Source organism: Aspergillus stella-maris (genome assembly GCF_047715825.1).
Source record: "Aspergillus stella-maris strain CBS 113639 unplaced genomic scaffold BDV14scaffold_5, whole genome shotgun sequence".
NCBI classification, from domain to species: Eukaryota; Fungi; Ascomycota; class Eurotiomycetes; order Eurotiales; family Aspergillaceae; genus Aspergillus; species Aspergillus stella-maris.
This window is the reverse complement of record NW_027396799.1, coordinates 498,073-514,995: the sequence shown is the minus strand read 5'-3', so window position 1 is coordinate 514,995 and position 16,923 is coordinate 498,073. Positions and strand designations below refer to the sequence as shown.

At 51.4% G+C, this 16,923-nt stretch overlaps 9 protein-coding genes across 9 annotated transcripts; 2 read left to right on the top strand and 7 right to left on the bottom strand.

The window, feature by feature from the left end:
• Nucleotides 1-154: 154 nt before the first annotated feature.
• On the bottom strand, nt 155-3,212 carry BDV14DRAFT_165843 (protein phosphatase 2A regulatory subunit CDC55). The gene is made up of 6 exons (XM_073767383.1): nt 2,502-3,212; nt 2,287-2,327; nt 2,123-2,220; nt 1,417-2,062; nt 790-1,355; nt 155-718 (listed from the first exon to the last, which is right to left on the bottom strand). Exons 1-6 carry the CDS (start codon nt 2,543-2,545, stop codon nt 695-697), a joined length of 1,419 nt encoding a protein of 472 aa, XP_073632353.1. The 5' UTR covers nt 2,546-3,212; the 3' UTR covers nt 155-694.
• On the bottom strand, nt 2,619-3,591 carry BDV14DRAFT_103972 (uncharacterized protein). The gene has a single exon (XM_073765548.1). The coding sequence runs from the start codon at nt 3,340-3,342 to the stop codon at nt 2,809-2,811; it is 534 nt and encodes a 177-aa protein (XP_073632352.1). The 5' UTR covers nt 3,343-3,591; the 3' UTR covers nt 2,619-2,808.
• Nucleotides 3,213-5,001, top strand: BDV14DRAFT_165842 (uncharacterized protein). The gene has a single exon (XM_073767382.1). It carries the CDS (start codon nt 3,841-3,843, stop codon nt 4,921-4,923), a length of 1,083 nt encoding a protein of 360 aa, XP_073632351.1. The 5' UTR covers nt 3,213-3,840; the 3' UTR covers nt 4,924-5,001.
• Nucleotides 5,002-5,289: 288 nt separating this feature from the next.
• osm1 (putative fumarate reductase Osm1) lies at nt 5,290-7,741 on the bottom strand. The gene is made up of 5 exons (XM_073767381.1): nt 7,626-7,741; nt 7,493-7,561; nt 7,137-7,374; nt 5,618-7,068; nt 5,290-5,554 (listed from the first exon to the last, which is right to left on the bottom strand). The coding sequence occupies exons 1-5, from the start codon at nt 7,657-7,659 to the stop codon at nt 5,457-5,459; spliced, it is 1,890 nt and encodes a 629-aa protein (XP_073632350.1). The 5' UTR covers nt 7,660-7,741; the 3' UTR covers nt 5,290-5,456.
• A 641-nt stretch (nt 7,742-8,382) lies between these two features.
• BDV14DRAFT_103927 (uncharacterized protein) lies at nt 8,383-8,906 on the top strand. Its single transcript, XM_073765547.1, has one exon. The coding sequence runs from the start codon at nt 8,525-8,527 to the stop codon at nt 8,846-8,848; it is 324 nt and encodes a 107-aa protein (XP_073632349.1). The 5' UTR covers nt 8,383-8,524; the 3' UTR covers nt 8,849-8,906.
• A 331-nt stretch (nt 8,907-9,237) lies between these two features.
• On the bottom strand, nt 9,238-11,932 carry BDV14DRAFT_103920 (WD40/YVTN/BNR-like repeat-containing protein). Its single transcript, XM_073765546.1, has one exon. It carries the CDS (start codon nt 11,784-11,786, stop codon nt 9,348-9,350), a length of 2,439 nt encoding a protein of 812 aa, XP_073632348.1. The 5' UTR covers nt 11,787-11,932; the 3' UTR covers nt 9,238-9,347.
• An 819-nt stretch (nt 11,933-12,751) lies between these two features.
• Nucleotides 12,752-13,875, bottom strand: BDV14DRAFT_165827 (ankyrin repeat domain-containing protein). Its single transcript, XM_073767380.1, has one exon. The coding sequence runs from the start codon at nt 13,169-13,171 to the stop codon at nt 12,920-12,922; it is 252 nt and encodes an 83-aa protein (XP_073632347.1). The 5' UTR covers nt 13,172-13,875; the 3' UTR covers nt 12,752-12,919.
• Nucleotides 13,256-14,363, bottom strand: BDV14DRAFT_103857 (uncharacterized protein). The gene is made up of 2 exons (XM_073765543.1): nt 13,724-14,363; nt 13,256-13,653 (listed from the first exon to the last, which is right to left on the bottom strand). Exons 1-2 carry the CDS (start codon nt 14,268-14,270, stop codon nt 13,340-13,342), a joined length of 861 nt encoding a protein of 286 aa, XP_073632346.1. The 5' UTR covers nt 14,271-14,363; the 3' UTR covers nt 13,256-13,339.
• Nucleotides 14,364-16,391, bottom strand: BDV14DRAFT_103914 (aldehyde dehydrogenase). The gene is made up of 4 exons (XM_073765545.1): nt 15,622-16,391; nt 15,181-15,574; nt 14,673-15,130; nt 14,364-14,602 (listed from the first exon to the last, which is right to left on the bottom strand). The coding sequence occupies exons 1-4, from the start codon at nt 16,080-16,082 to the stop codon at nt 14,458-14,460; spliced, it is 1,458 nt and encodes a 485-aa protein (XP_073632345.1). The 5' UTR covers nt 16,083-16,391; the 3' UTR covers nt 14,364-14,457.
• Nucleotides 16,392-16,923: the final 532 nt, after the last annotated feature.

Genomic DNA, 16,923 nt, shown 5'->3' with positions numbered 1-16,923 from the left:
GAATCATTCCCGCCCATCTGTGGTGACTCTGTACAAGCCGTGATTGGCCAGCGCAATGAGGCATGGAGCCTGAGGTTTCGACGTCATTCACACTGTGGGATTATCACCACAGCCGCCCCCTGCTGATAAGGTCTATTGTTGCTTTACAACTGGATGTATATGAAACTGCATGAATTCATTATCTACTCGAATAACGCTAAGTGGACACCAATACCATCTCAGCCCTAGTCAATGGACTCTGAAATCTTTCTATCTGATCCATTGCCTCAGAACTGTTGGAGAGACTTGTCTTTCGATACATAGACGTACTGCTGAAGTATAGACACAGCCAGTGATACAGACGTAAAACAGAGAGCGGAGATAAAAACATTCTGTGGCAGCTGCCTGCGTCTTGTTTCTCTATATGAATCTCCGTAAATAACGCCCCTCTCACCTCGAGACCATCAAAACCACCAATGTTGCCCCGAGAGCAAGAGCATAATGAGAGCAATATCTCGTAGTCTGTAGTTAGCGACCGCGCTAAAGACTTTCAGAGACACGCGATCAAGCCCGATAATCGGAACGGGTACGAAGCAAAAACAATGTTCGGAAATGGGAGTGGTAGCTTGCGATTGTAGGGCCATCAATCTGGTCTCCGGCTATCCTGTCACGCTGGTGTGCTTTAACACTGCAGCAGCAAATCCTTGAAGTTTCTTCAGAGCGCGGAGAAAACAAACAACTAGATGTCCATTAGCTTCATACCCAAAAAAAAAATAAAAATAAATAAATGTGGTTGCTTGTGGCACTTACGTTGTTTGTGGCGGCAATGGCAATACTGTCCTCGAATGGATGCCAGCTCATGTGCAAAATCTTCTTGTTGAAATCGATTTGGTCTGCGTCGGTCTCCTTCTTCATGCGGCTGCCAGGGCCAGCAGGACTGCTACCCCGGGAGTTACTCTTCTTCCCGTTAGCACCCTTGTTCATTGGCGTTGGTACGCCAACCTTCTTTGCCTTGAACGCAGACTTGTCAGCCTGCAGAACAATCTCTGTCTCCTTGGCGGGGTCCGTAGGGTATATCATGAAGTTGTTGTTATAGCTTCCAGTCATCACATTCTCAGCATCGCCGGAGAAGACAACCTCGAATTTATCGAAAATGCTATCGTTCTCGTAGGTATCGCACAAGCGGGGTCGCAGATGTTCGTGGATCGGGATTGTCTTCAGAGGTTGCCGCTCCATGTTGACGTCCCAAATCTTGACCGTCAAGTAATCTCTTGATACGATGTACCGGCCATCGTGAGAAAATCTTACGTCGGAAATCGAAGAGATAATTTCGGAGAAGAAAGAACGAGACGACGCATCTTCCTCTTGTTCGAAGACTATAATGCAAAACAGAGTTAGCTGAGGTTGCGGGGACAATGACAGATAGATAAAACATACGTTTGTGGTGTGTGTCGCACAGCGCTCGCTGGCGCATATCTGCGAGCTTGATAGTTCCCTTCGAGCTTGCATACATAAACCAGTTACAGCTGGTAGGGTGGAACTCTGCCGCCGTAATAACCTCAGTAAGCTCCTCCATGTTCGCCGGTTTGATATCAACAATGTTGAAGCTCTGGTCTTGAATATTTAAGTTCCAAAGATTCACCCGCAGGTCGTCACTGCTGATGAAGGTCTCTCCATCGCTGTTGACAGAGATACTGTTGATGTGGTATGCGTGGGCGTTGGCGTATGTTCGTCTAGGTACAGCCGCAACAACGGTGTCATGATGCGTCATTCGTGGGAGTTTTAATGCGGAGGAATCTTTGAATGATACGCGGGGCGCCCTGGGTGCGCCTCCGCCACCGACACCACCAGGGGTAAGGTCCGTGGAAAGGTTGTTCTCCGCGACCACCTTCAAAGACTTGTCAAACACTTTCCAGAGCTTGATCGTTTTGTCATTGGTCGAGAGGAGGAAATGTGACGAGTTTTGTCGGCGGCACCATTTGATTTTGTTAATCTTCTCTTCGATTTCCAGCGATTTCAGGTAGTCAAATTCAGGTTCGTGTGACTGGAACTCGGTGTGAAATTTGTACTCGCAGGTTTTCTTCTATCGGGGGGCATTAGCACCAGTTCTTCCAAGCTCGCATTGTATATGAGATGTTCGTACCGTCTCGTTGCGCTCGAATAGTACCACTCGTCCGCCCTTATCTCCTGTGGCAAGGTAGTTTCCGGTATGGTCGAACTCGACGGTCGAGATGATATCAGCTATTGAACGACATCTATGTTAGCTTCTCGATCATAAGAAATCATAAGTTGAAAACTCTAGCGTACCTTCGGTGATATCTTCGACATCGCCCTTATCGCCAAAGCATCTGTGCACAACCGTCAGTATCCACCATGTAAACCAACTTCGCAAAACACGAAAGAGACGAGGCGAATTCGACAGTCTCATCCATAATCCATCACCAGTCATCCCATTGATGGTTGCTGAAAAAGACGGACCCAATATATCGTGCTAATTTCAAAAGATGCAGGAAGAAACTCACTGTGTGAATTTCCAGGTAGGTGTACCTGGGTCCCTGTCCACCATTTTCTATCAAGAGTGCCTTCCGGGGGCAAGTTACTGGCAATAGGAAGGCGAATTTCAAAACCCAGAGCTTTGGATCTTGAAAGACGATGGTATAAGCGGGGTTCGTGGGGAGCGGGTCGTAGACAAAGACGAGGTCCGATGTCGACGAGAATAGGGACGGAACTTGCGAGCGGAAAAGAGCGCGATGTTAACAGATGGGAATTATGTCGAATAGCGAATAGCTCCGACAGGAATAAGGCTCGGGGTTGGTGAGATAAGGAAGGCTAAGAGGGCCTAGGTCGGAAGAAGGAGGTGGGATGAGGTCGCAACGTCGAACAAAACCACGTAAGGCTGATCAAAGAGTTGCAGGCGATAGAGGACAAATGATTGACAGCCTGGGCTGACACACGTCGAGGACGAGAGGCTGTCGAAGGAAGGAATAATTTTTTCCTCTTCTGGAGACCCTTGGGGCTGGTGAGGATGTTTTGTGACGAGTAGTAATCCGCCGTCAAGAGACGAACAAGTAGCGACAGCAACAACCACGGACACCAACAACAGAAGAGCGATCTGTTGATGGAGAGAACGAGCGTGGGCGTTGATCGGGGGTGGTAGAAGGGGGGGAGTGGGAGAGAGATGACGGGGATGCTGGGATCGTGAAGTGAGGCGGTTTGGAAAGACCCGTTGCGGTGGTGGACGTGGTGGGGAGTTTGGTAGTGGCTGCCCGTAAACCCAACAGGCGCTGACATCAACAACCTTCTGAAGTCACTGTGCACCTTGCTTATCCACGCTTTCTGCTGTACTGGAACTTGTCTGGCCATACACCGACATTCGGATGGCTCCAGGGCGAAGTATAATACACCCTGATCTCTCGCCTTTCCCTGGTCTTTCCCGTCCAGTGCCCAACTCGTTATCCGAGACCGCCGACCGACTTTGTTTGTATGCAGCTTCTATGCCACGATGACTAGCATGCGTAAACTTGGTTGGCCGCTTCTTATTTCTTGATTTGAAACAACACTACTCTCGTCTTAGACTGATTCTTCAGACTACATCAACAAATCGAAATGCTCAGGCTTGGAAGTTCTTCACATGCTCTTCTCTGGATCCTTCCTATTCAAGCCGACAGTCGTCCTCTGGCCCGAACCGTAGCTGGTGGAATATGTCGGACAGGCGTGAAAGTATACCTGCTACTTCCTTCTTGACATCGCCTGCCCCCAAGCTCTGTCTGAAGGATCACAAACTACTTACTACTTACCTAGCTCTGCCGCCCTCGCAGCTCCCCCTCCACTGCCGTATTGACTAGCCCGACCGCCGCGAACATGTCCGATCACCAGAAGCGGGGCAATTATGACGATGCCAACACCCCGGATTCGCACCATTTGCCTGCACAGAAGAACTCGGACAATTCAAAGGATAATGAATCCCTAGCGTCGCGCATTCAGAAATCAGCCTCGGGACTTGCAAAGAATGCTTTTCTCTCTTCAGCTCCCTCGGGAGACGCTCAGCTGCTGTCCAACGGCACCGGCAAGGCTGCGCCGTCCTCATCCTCATCAGCCTTAGCTGCCGCAGAACAATACGGGCAGAGCGTTGGCCCTTCCTCATCCTCCTCTCGCAATCAAACCATACATGACTCCGCGGAGACATTCCGATCAACGCCCGCAGCTCAAACAGGCGGATTCAACCTCCCCGGTCTGACAGAAGATGAATTCCAAACCACATACGGCGGGGAGTTATCGGAGACAATAAGCGACATTGACGAGGGGCCGGGAAAAGGCAAGGGCAAGAGCAGCGCATCAAACCCGGTCCCCCGGTCTACTGAATCGGTATCCGAATCTATATCCGGGCTCGAAACCCAAACACCAACTCTAAACCCCTCCGACGGCAGCGGCGTAGTCTCGATCCTCACCGACCAAACCTTCGACCCGGAATTCCCTCCCGGGGCCAACGAGCCTGAAGAGTACCTGGAAACCAACCTCTCCCAGCTTTCCCCGCACCTTACCCCGAACGAGATCCAGATGATTGAGTCGTTCCGCCGCCAGTTACCCCCCGCACCCCAATCTACGAGGTCAGAACAGAACTCAAAACACCCGCAGCTCAACTCCCTAAGCCTCGTTCCCGACATCGGCTCCTTCCTGGATAACTTCCATGCCACACCAGCCGCAGACCCTAGCACAGCGCATGCGACATCACTGCGAGACGAGGTGTTGACAAGCTTGCCCGGTGCCGCGGAGTGGATCTCCGCAGAGGAGAAATACCACGATGAAGTCTGGGGGTATCTACAACCTACGCTCGAGGCCGCTGCTAGGGAGATCGAGGAGAAGAAGGATTCGCCTAGTGCGAGTGTTGAAGACGGGCCTGCTGTGAGGCGGTTGAAGATGGTGTTTAGGCATATGCATCATTGATCATATTTACGTAGCGCTTGTTGTCTCTGTAGGTTTGTGTATAATATATCTTGACATCAAGAATGAGAAAAAGAAGATTACAAATAATTTTTGTAAGACCAACAAAGTTAAGTGGTATATTGTGGTGTTGTGATATGAATGGAGGAGTAAATGAAGGTGGCTGGATACCTATATATCTCGGGAAAATAGAGGCACGCAGTCATCCAGCCGTCACCGCACTTGAATATCTAAGCACCTCATACTTGCATACTAAGGCCAGAAGCTAAGACCGGAAGACAAGATTGACGATTTCTGATATTGCTCAAACTAGAATGCGTCTGTTCAACTGCCAACAACCTCCAACCATGATACATTACGTTTAGAGAATTGAAGATATCAAAGGAGTAAATTGTATCTTACAGACATGACATATATAACTAGCTAGAACCAAACAACAAAAGCATCATAAATTCAGGAAAGGGTATGTATCCAGGAGTCATCAATTGAATAGTAATTTTCTCTTTTTTTGGTTTTCCTTCTTCATCTATTCAGGTTTAGTACTCCAGGCTGGGGGTTTGACCCTTCACCCGGCCGATGACGATGTGAGGAGCGTATTTGGGGATGACTTCGTCGTCGTGGAGCATCTCGAATTCTGGATACTGTTAGTATGAATTTCTTACTGGACTGCGTAAGATATTGCAAGGGGGGTGCTTACCTTCCGTGGCATCACGCCCCATGAAGTTGAACAGCGCGTTGGCACCACCAGGGTGCTCATCGAGCCAGTTGGTCACATCGAGAATGATTCCCTTGACGACGATCCACAAGTCCTCCTTCTTATTGTGCTTGGCTACCTCCTCCATCGAGTACTCGGTCTCGGGGATGCTGAATTTGGCGGGCTTAGTCGAGGGCTTTGATGTTTCAGCAGGTGCATCAGCTTCAACGGGACGAACTGCCGTTGAGGCAGCGGAGGTATTACCGGTCGAAGCCTGGCCGCCAGCGCCAGCACCATTCCATTCAACAGAAATCTTGCCAGGTTGAGAAGGGTCGATGTGCAGAGAGATCTGGCTCAGACGCTGCTGAGCAGGGGAGGTAGCCTCGCCGACTATGAGCTTCTGGAAGAGGTGCTGGCTAGCGCTGGCGCCGGCAACACGACCGTAGACGACACAGCCGAGGAGAGAGGAACCACCAAGACGGTTGGCACCGTGAACACCACCAGCAAGTTCACCACAGGCGTAGAGAGCCTCGAAGGGCTTCTGCTCGGAGTTGAGAACCTCGGCCTTGTCATTGATCTCGATACCACCCATGGTGAAGTGAAGAACAGGCTCCATGAGAGCGACGTGGAACTCGTCGTCGATGCTGAAGGGGAGGTTATGGAAGAACTTCTTGTTCCAAGGGTCCTTCTTCTTGCCGTCGGCGATGGCATTGTAGTCATCGAAAGTCTTCTGCAGAGCAGCCTCACCACAGCCAATCTCCTTGGCAAGCTGCTTGCCGCTGATCTTCTTCATCAGACCACGACCAGAGTAGTGGCGGGTGTGGAAGTCGAGGACCTTGGAGGCCTTGCTGTTGAGGACGAGGCGGATGGGCCACTTGCCCTTCTCCTCCTCCTTCCACATCTGACCAGAGACGTAGTCACGGTGGCCGAGTTCATCAGAGAATCGCTGACCGTCGGAGTTGAGCAAGAGACCACCCTCACCACGAAGAGCTTCAGCAGCAAGGAACTTGAACTTGGCCTCAGGGTCCTTGGGGTCAACGAGACCGGTAGGGTGAACCTGGACCTTGTCCATGTCAATGCCGTTGGCACCAATCTCCATCAACATCTTCTGTCCGTCACCAGTGGCGTGTGTGCCGTTTGTGCTGGACAGACCGAATGTGTCGGGGCGGTGCTGCTTGAGGAGTGATGAGTCGCCGAAATCAGCGGCATAACCACCAGTAGCTAATACAACAACACCTTCTGCTGTCTTGGACTGGCCATCAACCTCGAATGTAACACCGGTTGCGAGGTTGCCCTCCTTGTTGACCGAGGTCACTCGAGCCTTCTTGATGATCTGGACACGCTCAGGTTCGGCCTCGGCGATTTCCTCTAGTCGCTGCATGAGCGCGTATGTGATGGCCATACCAGGGAACTTGGCATCGTGGCCACGGTGTGTTCGGGGCTGGGAGTGACCACTTTAGAAGTCAGTACTTTATCCTGATACCAATGCGGTCGCTGGAAAGAACATCAAGACGAGTCTTACCCGAGACGGGAAACTAATGTGAGATCGAGGTTGAAGACATCCTGCAGCCACTCAACGGCAGCAGCGGACTGGTATGTGAGGACCTTGATGAGATCGGGACGAGCCTTGTCTCTGGCGGACTTGAGGGTATCATCGTAGAACTGCTTGACGCTATCTTGGATACTGAGATCGACCTGTGTACGAGTGAGGGCACCGTTGATACCGGAGGTGGCTTTTGTGGAGTTGCCACCGAAGAAGGCTGGGGAAGGTTAGCCTCGGCTTGTCGCAGCTGGAATCCATGTTCCTGGAGAAGACCATTTTCCGAACAGAACTGTGGTCTGGGGTCGGAAATCTGGGAAGCGACTGTAGCGACATACCTTGCTTGTCGAGAACAAGAACATTTCCACCGTTGAGGTAGACGGTGTGGGCGGCACTGAGACCGGACACTATGGAGCGAGCAATGGTCAGCAGGTGTGGGGGAGACTGGGGGGAACAAGGAAAGCGACTCACATCCACCACCGACAACAATTACTCTGGGGGCCATGATGAGAATGTGAAGTTAGAAAAGGTAGAGATGGAGGAGAAAAGAGGAAGAAGGAGAGGTGGAAGGGTGAGGGAAGAAGAGGAGAGGAGGGATAAAGAGGAACTTAAGAGAGGAAAGCGTTCAGAAGCCGACGGGGGAGAAGTCGCTTTTCGGCCGAGGCTCACTGACGGCCTTGCTCACGGTACGGTACTGCTGTCCGACCGACATTCTATGGTCTCCTTGCTGGACATAGTAACTAGGTATTGTATGGAGTAGATGATAATATTCACATCATTTATCCCAATCTATAGTGTCAATTTCCAAGTAGTCGTGTATGTCTAGTTGTGTAGTTCTTGTTCTCGTAACTACCGACGGGAAGAGTATGGGGAAGCTCAAACAGAGTCCGGGGATGGTGGACTGCTCTGACTAAAGAACATTTGCCGCATGCTGGTTTGTCCGTCCACAATCTTCAACAAGACCCATCTTCATGGACACTGCTCCTCATCCTTGAACATGGGATCCTTATTGATCATCCTTCAAATCACCAAGTATCAATTTCACATGCTCATGACCCTTGGGCGAGTCCCCAATTGAGAAGGTCATTCGGTGATGACATCTTCAATCTTCACATGCAAACTGGAGCCACCACCAGCTTCAGCCCAAGGGCACGTCGACCTTCTTCTCTGCTGGCGCTTCTTCAGCAGCAAAATAGTCAGCAGGTAATCCCTGCTCGCTTCATTGGATCGGATCTGACGAGCCTTGACTGCCAATCTCAGGTGTTTTACGCCCTGGTTGTTCAAGCGGCATCGACCGGGTCATTCTACCACTGCCGATACTACCGAGCGGCCTGCGACGGACTATTAGAACCATAGCTCTTTTGTGCACTATGCCGCTCTCTTACCTGTCTTTTCTTCACGACTCTCTGTTGTTCTTGATCGCTCCAGTACCGATCGGGAAGTACCTCGGACCGAGCATTGATGCCTCAGTGATCTCCAAGTACACCCTGAGGCAAGCGCGGGCACCTCGCGCTGCACAATACCGCTCAAAACACATAGCCGGTTGTTATTTGTCTACCTTTGCATTCAATACCGTCTTGGTACCTTGCATTCTGAGCTTCCTCACCCTGGGACTCAAACCTATCGGCAATCGATCACGTGCACAGTCGGCTATTCAAACCATGACGTCGCCAAAATCGATGTGGACCACCTGACTCTGTTCCAATTGAGGAGCTTTCAATTGCCGTCTTGTACGACAAGTCGACAACAGACTGCGGAAAATAGGACTCTGCACGCAGGGCAAGATGCAAGCCTGGGCCCTTGCGGCCTGCTTATTTCACCGTCGGACACCACTCCGACAAAGGCGAGCTGTGAAGCAACTCTAGACTAGCGGCTCGGTGTCCTTTTTCCCGAACTCTCAACCTAGCTCGGAAGCAACACCGAACAATGATATCGGGAGAATGCCGCACGACACTTTTTGATGAATTCGGCATCAGATTTACCGTATGACTTCTTGCAATTTCAAGCGACCGTAAGAGGCATTATAGTGGCAAGTTGACTCCTGTTCACTACTTGACTCGGGCCACCAGCAACGACGCGGGATGTTCTACGAAATGTTGACCCGAAATGATCGGCTCCAGAATGAGTTTCTTCGGCTCTCATCATGCCACGACAGCACGCTACTCTGATACCTGACATTCAGACCCGGTTAACTCACTTCTTGATATCAGCGTAGATGATGCCCCGACCACCGGTACCAAGATAAACACGCCCATATACACGAGGATCGCCCTGGAGCATGCCAATTCCACCGTACTGGTGCTTCTCATCAGTGACCGGTGTCCAAGTCCTCCCATTATCGTCTGACCGATACACTCCATCTTGACTAAGTGGACCGCGGTCTGCAATTTTTCCGACAATGAAAAGAGCCGGTCCTGAGGAACCGCGCGCTCCAGCACCAATCGTCAGATGCCTTGCCGCTACACCTGGCCCAGTGATCTTGGCCCATTTCCTGCCGAAGCTGCGGCTATGATAGATACCCAAGTCGCCCAGTGCTAGCCATATCTCGCCTGCTCTCTTGAAGTTTGCAATCGGGATCGCACCCGGATATGTTGGTAGCCCGACATTTTTGGCTTCCGAAACACTGTATGAGAGGCCACCGTCCTTGCTGAAAAACCAGTTCCCGTCCGTGAGAGAGTAAAATGTTTTCTTTTGGACCCTGTCAGCGCTAATGTTGGGGGTCTGGACATTCAAGCCGGTTGGAGATATCCAAGTGTGGCCCAGGTCATCCGTGGCGTATGGGCCGGATTCGTTCGTTCGCGTTGTAATCGCCTGCAGCGTTGACCAGTACGTTGTCATCGCGGAGGACCAGACAATATGCTTTCCTGATGCGTCGATGGCTATTACCCCAGGATTCGGCGAGCCGACCTCTATCCTTGGAATGCAGGTTGCAAATTTCGTCCAAGTGCTGCCACCGTCCGCTGAGTAGGCTGCAAGCCCGCAGCCGTCAGTGTAATTGTGGCCACAAGGACCGGCGCGGATGATGGACTCTGGCTTTTGACCAGCCCAGTCAAGAGCATTCAAGTTGGAGAACACAGGCAAGTCGAACATTGGCTGTGGGACATCAAGATTGCCATACCGGTATCCGTTGATATCACCCAGACCTGTGAGCAGGTGCGAATCTCCGCCGTTAGGGCTTGCCATCGCCAGCGCGACCGACTCCTCAATGCCGTCAGCCTGGATGTACCAGTCAGGCGACTGGTCCTTGTCGACTTTGGACAGGTTGTCAGTCGCCCAGATGGTAGCCCCAGTACCATACAGAACGTGGTCAGAATCACTAGGGTCGATAAGCACTGCCGTCATCCACCATCCAAACTTCGTCAGATTACGGATGGGAGAAGGCGCGCCATATCCTCCCCATTGAGGACCCCAATTGAAGCTCAGCCAGGGAACAGCTGTGCCGTCCTTGAAAGCTGCATCTTCAATTAGATGACCCCAATAGCCGCCCGAGCCCTCTGGCGTTGAAAGCTGAGATACATCCTTCCAGGACTTTCCGCCATCATGCGAGAGGTACATACTATCCAGCGCCGGGCCCGGATCACGATCCAGAGACACAACAACGAGCGTCTCGGGATCCTTCGAGTCAACACTCAACCCGCAGAACCCTCCCGCCGGGAACGTCTGGTTCACGAATGGCGCAGGGTTCGTACTCCCAGCACCCGGTGTGATATTGTCCCATTCGCCCGTATCTGCCGTCGTGTCGTACACATACACCGCGCCGTAGGTGACACCATACGGCCCCGGCGCATCGCCATACGTCACATAAAGCGCACCATTCTCCGCAAGAACACCCTTCATCGGTATCGGCCCGGTACTCTGCGGCTGCGTCTCATCGGGAAAGACCAAAACACCCTCATCCCAGTCTTGTGGCTGTCCAGGAACAACCTCCCACGTCTCTCCCACATCCCGAGTAACATATATCCCCCCCGGCACACCAACACCAACATAAACGGTCCCATTAATTTTCTGGTCGAAAAGCACAAAATAAATACCCAACCCATCACTCCCCTTGTCCGGAAAATTCGTGAAATTCTTCCAGGATTTTGCGCCATCAAAGCTCCTCACAAGCCCATCCTGCCTCGTCCCCATCCACACCTCCTCCCCATCATCCCCAAACGGATTAACAGCCAGTCTCTCCCCATTATTCCTCCCCAACTCATTCGCGCCCATGCGAAACGGCGCAGGATAAACCTCAAAACTCTCCCCTCTATCCCTCGACACAAAAAACGCACTATTGTCACTAGTAAGGTACCGCCCCTGTGCAAGGTACAGTATATCCGGATTATGCGGGTCCAGCGCGACGCTTTCGGTTCCCATGAGGTTCTCGCCCGCGGCGGTGATGAAGTCCGTTAGTGGGATCCATTTTTGGGAATGGCTGGACCAGCGGTATGTTGAACCTATGTCTGTGCGGGCGTAGAGGAGGTCTTTTTCCGTTGGGTGCGCGATGAGGCCCGTTATGTAACCACCTCCTGAGACGGAGACTGGTTTGAATTCGTAGTCATATGGAGTGGTTTTGGCTGTTGCGAAAGGTGAGAGGAGCGTAGTTGTGGTTGCTAGGGCTAGCAAGAGCCTCGAAGGTACACTCCAGACCATCTTTCTTCTATAGCGGCGAACCCGCAATCCAGGATCCAAGACGTAGGTAGCTAGGTGCCTAATCGATTATTTATCTACCTTGAGAGACTACTACTATTATGTATCTCGAAATAATTACATTGGATTCTTCATGAGCTCAAGCCCACAACATGCAATGCAATCAATGCAAGCCAATGCGGAGCGGAATGTAACCCGTTTCTCCTCTGTCTCTAGTCTTCCCCGGATTCATTTGGACATCGGCTATTATGTTCCAATTGACCAATGTGAAAGAGCCGTCTCTGGAATTCAATCTAGTTCTGTGTTGGGGTAGACCGGACAAGAGCTCGATCCTTCCGGCGGGGGAAAAGAGCAGGTTCTTATGAGGAGATTGGTGGAAATGTATAGCTTACGTTGAAGTACAGCGACTAGCCAAAAAGATAGCGAATTTGACTTTGGGCTTAATGAGCAAAGTTGTTTGTTGTCTAGTGATACTTTTCTTTCTGCTAGAGTGCGTGTACTCGTATAAAGACAGGACCATTAACCTAATTGAACATGCATGCGTTTGTAAATCCATTTGAACATTTAATCAAATAGTGCTCTATACTAACTAACTCAAAACAAGGGCAAGGGCTGAAAGCATAGACTACCTGTCATGTATCCTGCACCTCCCAGTCCCAGGTACTAAAACATCAAACATCTAATATCAAACATCAAATATCAAACATCAAATATCAAACATCAAATATCAAATTGCAAGCATCAAACACCAAACATCAAATTCTCAAACCGCAAATTTCGCCAACGATATATAGATACCCTCTCAACCCCTAACCTGACCCTCCTATCCCCCCCTCCGTCCATCTAGTCGATCCCCATTCCCATTCCCACTCCCCCACCCCCGCCAACAGCCCCTCAACCGCCCTAAACCCAAACCGCTCCAGCACATCCCCCGCCGACATCCCACCCCCATTAACAACATCCAATTTCGCCCCAGCACCCAAAAGCACTCTCGCCGCACCAAGATTGTACATCGCCCCCGCACAATGTACCGGCGTATTCCCCGCCCCATTCTGCGCATCTATGTGCGCCTCAGCGGTAACCAATGAACTAACTATCTCCGCCCCCCTGCAAAGCGCGGCGCCATGGTGCAGCGGCTAACACCCCGTTACATCGGCGCTATTCACATCCGCGCTGGTGTCAAGCAGGATCTGGATGATGAGTAAGTCCTGCGCTATCACGGCGCGCGTGAGTGGTGTTCGGCCGTGCGAGTCTAGCGGGTCAACTTTTGCGCCGCGCGCGAGTAAAGCAGAGACGTACTCTGGGTCTCGGGAGGTTGCTGCGAAATGAAGCGGTCGTTTATTTCTGTGACCCATGGCCTCAACATCAGCGCCCCAGTCAATAAGCATATGAGCTATTTCACCGCGCGTGTAGATGCGCGTGCCGAGTTTTGTTCTCAGAGCGCCACGACCATTATTCGTGTCGTTGTCGAGGGTATGGTAGTTTATATCGTTTTCATTTTCATTATGCTTGCTATGCCATATCTTGCTATATCGCTAATGCAAAACGTGCAATACCTACCCGTCAACCCAGAGGCACTTGACGAATTCGTGCGTGTGTTCTAGTAAGCAGCCTGTGTGGAATGTTCGGTTCTTGGGGACGCTGTATAGGGATCCGACGGCTGGGTCGGATGTGAATTCGTGGCGCTTGAGGTACAGCCATTTGAGCACTTCGACATTTGGGCGGCCTAATGCGTGGCGGAACAGTTGGGGCGCTGCGATGGACGGGATGGTGAGTTTTGTTTCGTGGTAGAGGTAGGCGGCTAGGAGGAATTGTTTTTCGAAGGCGCGGATTCGTCTGGTGTTGTTGTTGTTGGCGTTGTTTTCTATATCTAAGGGTGGTGTTTAGTACATCCTGTGAGGACGGGCCAGGGAATTCAGCGTGACTGAGACTTAACGTACCCGCTGACTTCTTGAGGACGTGAGGCCAACGCGCTACAAGGCTCTTGACGATGTTGAGATGGCCACAACTACTGGCGTTCAGAAGAGGCCACCGTCGCAATTGGTTCTTGGGGATCATCTCCTCGTCAGTGATGGCTCCTAGAAATTCTGGGTCCGCGCCACCGTGAAGAAGGATCTCTAGGACCTCTTCATTTCCCAGCTCGACTGCCATGCGCAGAGCCGCAGTGGCCATGAGCAACGTGTTGTACGGTATCATCTTTTTCAAAGCCGCCATGTTGTTGACCTTCACTGCCCAGATCATGGCGTAATCTTTCTTCTCAGCATCTTGCTCCGCAGAACGTTTGTAGAGATCACTGGTGAGTACCTCGTGTATCCATCTTGAAGTCTGTGAAAGGATGTTCAGTGAGGAGGTGCGTAGGTGCGTTGCAACCTCGATGACGAGCTCATTCGGTAGAGCGGCGAGAAAACCCATTGTGCTTTGAGTTGAGAGTGATCTGAACGATCCGGAAGAATCAAGATGAAAGAACAGTTGAATTAGGTAAGGCATCTGAAAGAAGGCTGCCTGGCTATATACTATCTATTTTGGTATCATGAATATTAGTATGAGTCTGTTGCCTCGGTTTGAGTCCAATAACTCGAGAGCTCCCGAAGGTTCTGGGCCAACGGGTTGGGCCCGGGGTAGCAGAAGATCGAATACACAAAGACATTGTGAATCCTCTTACCGAGTAGATGAACTAATCCATCCAAGTCACACTCTTTGTCACGAGGAATTCTTCGAGACCAGCAGAGGCATTGAATCGACCCCAGCCGCTGTTCTTGACACCGCCATGGGGCAGGACGGGCTCATCGTGGATCGTCATGCTGTTAATGTGTACAGCTCTGTGGAAATAGATTAGCATACTGTCTCCGGGATCGTTCTGCACCTTTGACTAGGATGAGGTGAACATACCCTGACTGGATCTTCTTGGCCATAGCCAGACCCTTTCGCAGATCCTCGGTGAAAACCGCCGCAGACAATCCATATCCGCTGCTGTTCGCGATGCGAATCGCCTCTTCATCGCTATCAACCACCATACAAGCGGCGAGCGAAGCGAAGGCTTCATCCTGCCAGACGGCCATTTCCTCCTTCACGCCGCCGAGCAAAACAGGGGGCATGCGAACGTCAGAGTCTTCCTCTGTTGCATCGGAGTCCACAGCCGAGGCTCCGTGGATGACATGAGCACCAGCCTCAAGGGCACCCTTGATCAAGCCCTGCACACGCGCCTTGGATGCAATATTCACCAAGGTTGGTGGTTCGGATGAGGGTTCAGCCATCGATTGCAGGGCACTCTTGAGAGCATCAACAAACGCCGGTGCAATGGATGAGTGCACAAGAATTCGATCAGTAGCCATACAGATTTGACCAGACTGCAAAATGTTAGTTTCAACCACGGGTGCAAAATATTGGTCAAACGTACGTTCAGATAGGATCCGGCTATGACAGACTTGACCGCGGTCTCAATGTTTGCATCTGCGCACACAATCGAGCTGTTCTTTCCTCCAAGCTCCATCAGGCAGGGCTTGAGGTTCTGCCCGCATGCGCGCGCAATCCTGCGGCCAACAGCGGTGCTTCCGGTGAAGTTAATTTTCTTGACAGCTGGATGTTCAATCATAGCGATTACAACCTCGGCCGCATCCTGAGGACGGCACGCCACTAGGTTAAGACAGCCGTCTGGTAGACCTGCATCTTGGAAAGCGCGGGTCAACGCCCAGTAGCAGCAAGGCGTAAGCTCAGATGACTTGAGGATCGTAGTGTTGCCAGCAGCAAGAGCACAGGCAGCAGATCGGACGCCAAATACGTATGGCGCGTTCCTATACAGTCAGCTCAAATTCAGGTCAACGTGGACTAGCAACCCTACCATGGCACGAGACCCAGAATCACGCCCATAGGCTCTTTGAAGATAATGGCACTCTGACCCTCCGCCTCCACGACGGGCACACTCCCGCAGATCGAGTTAATGCGGCTTGCAACCTCTCTCAGCATGCGGATAGCAAGGGGAACGACAAAGAATTGTGAGGCGCCGGCGTCTGCCCCCATTTCCGTGCGCATAAATTCGGCATTCTTTTCGAGTCTACTCTCAAGAAGATCCGCTGCTTTGAACAGGATATCCCGTCGGACGGTGGGTTTTGTCTGCGACCATTCTGGGAAAGCTGCTTCGGCTGCCTCGACGGCACGAATGGCATCTTGTGGTGATGCAGACGCCGCAGCCCAGCAGGTAGTATTTGTGTAAGGACTGATCACATCAAATGTTGAGGAGGTGATCTCTTCCTTGCCGTTGATGATCAAGGGAATAACCGAGGGAGAGCTTGGTGCTGCCATGGTGGAGGGGTTCAATGCTGTACGTCGATAACCCAAATCAAGGTCAACGGAGAATATTTTAGACCCTGTATTGACGCGCAACTCTCTTTTGAGGAAAACTTTAAACAGATGAGGCACTACTCCATAGTCCGTACAGGGGTTTACTCAGGGCGGCGAGAGGGGTTCGTCGGTCGTCCCTGATGTCTTAGGCGTCCTGTCAGCGCCGCTTACAATTATCGGCCTCGGTCCCCAGCACCTCAGACTAGTATGATTTAGCTCCTATATGATTGTCCCATATAGGCGAGACGAGTTGCAGGAACGTGGAGCGGGCTCCGTTCGGTTGTACGGTAAAAGGTAAGATGAGCGCGGGAACAATAATCTTGTGGGCCACCAATTTTGATAGACTGAAGACACAAGTTCCACAACTGGTTTTCCCGTGCTACCCGCGCAACGTGGTATAGTGGAAAGGGATCATTGCTCTATACGAACGGTGGTATAAGCCAAGTGACGTCCTGATGAGTTGATGGCATGTACTCTCGAGGTGAGCGTTGGCATCTGCAACAATTCGGCGAACCTGGGGCTCCAGAGACGGGCGATGATGGACAGGCTAAAATCCCTAAATAGCCTGTTCCGATGTCAGTGATCCACTCTGGGCCCAAAGAGAGAAAGTGCAAGAGTCAAAATCCATCGTCTCTTAGCCTTTTGAGTATGAGACCTGAAGATCGCCGTCCGCTCCAATTCCTCGGTTCCAGCCTCAACAGTCGACACCCTGGAGTTGGAGCGGTGAAGGAGTTGGTTGCTGCATACCCCCTGATTTGTATATTAAGGGGTGATAAGGAGTATGAGAGAGGCTGTTGTGTGT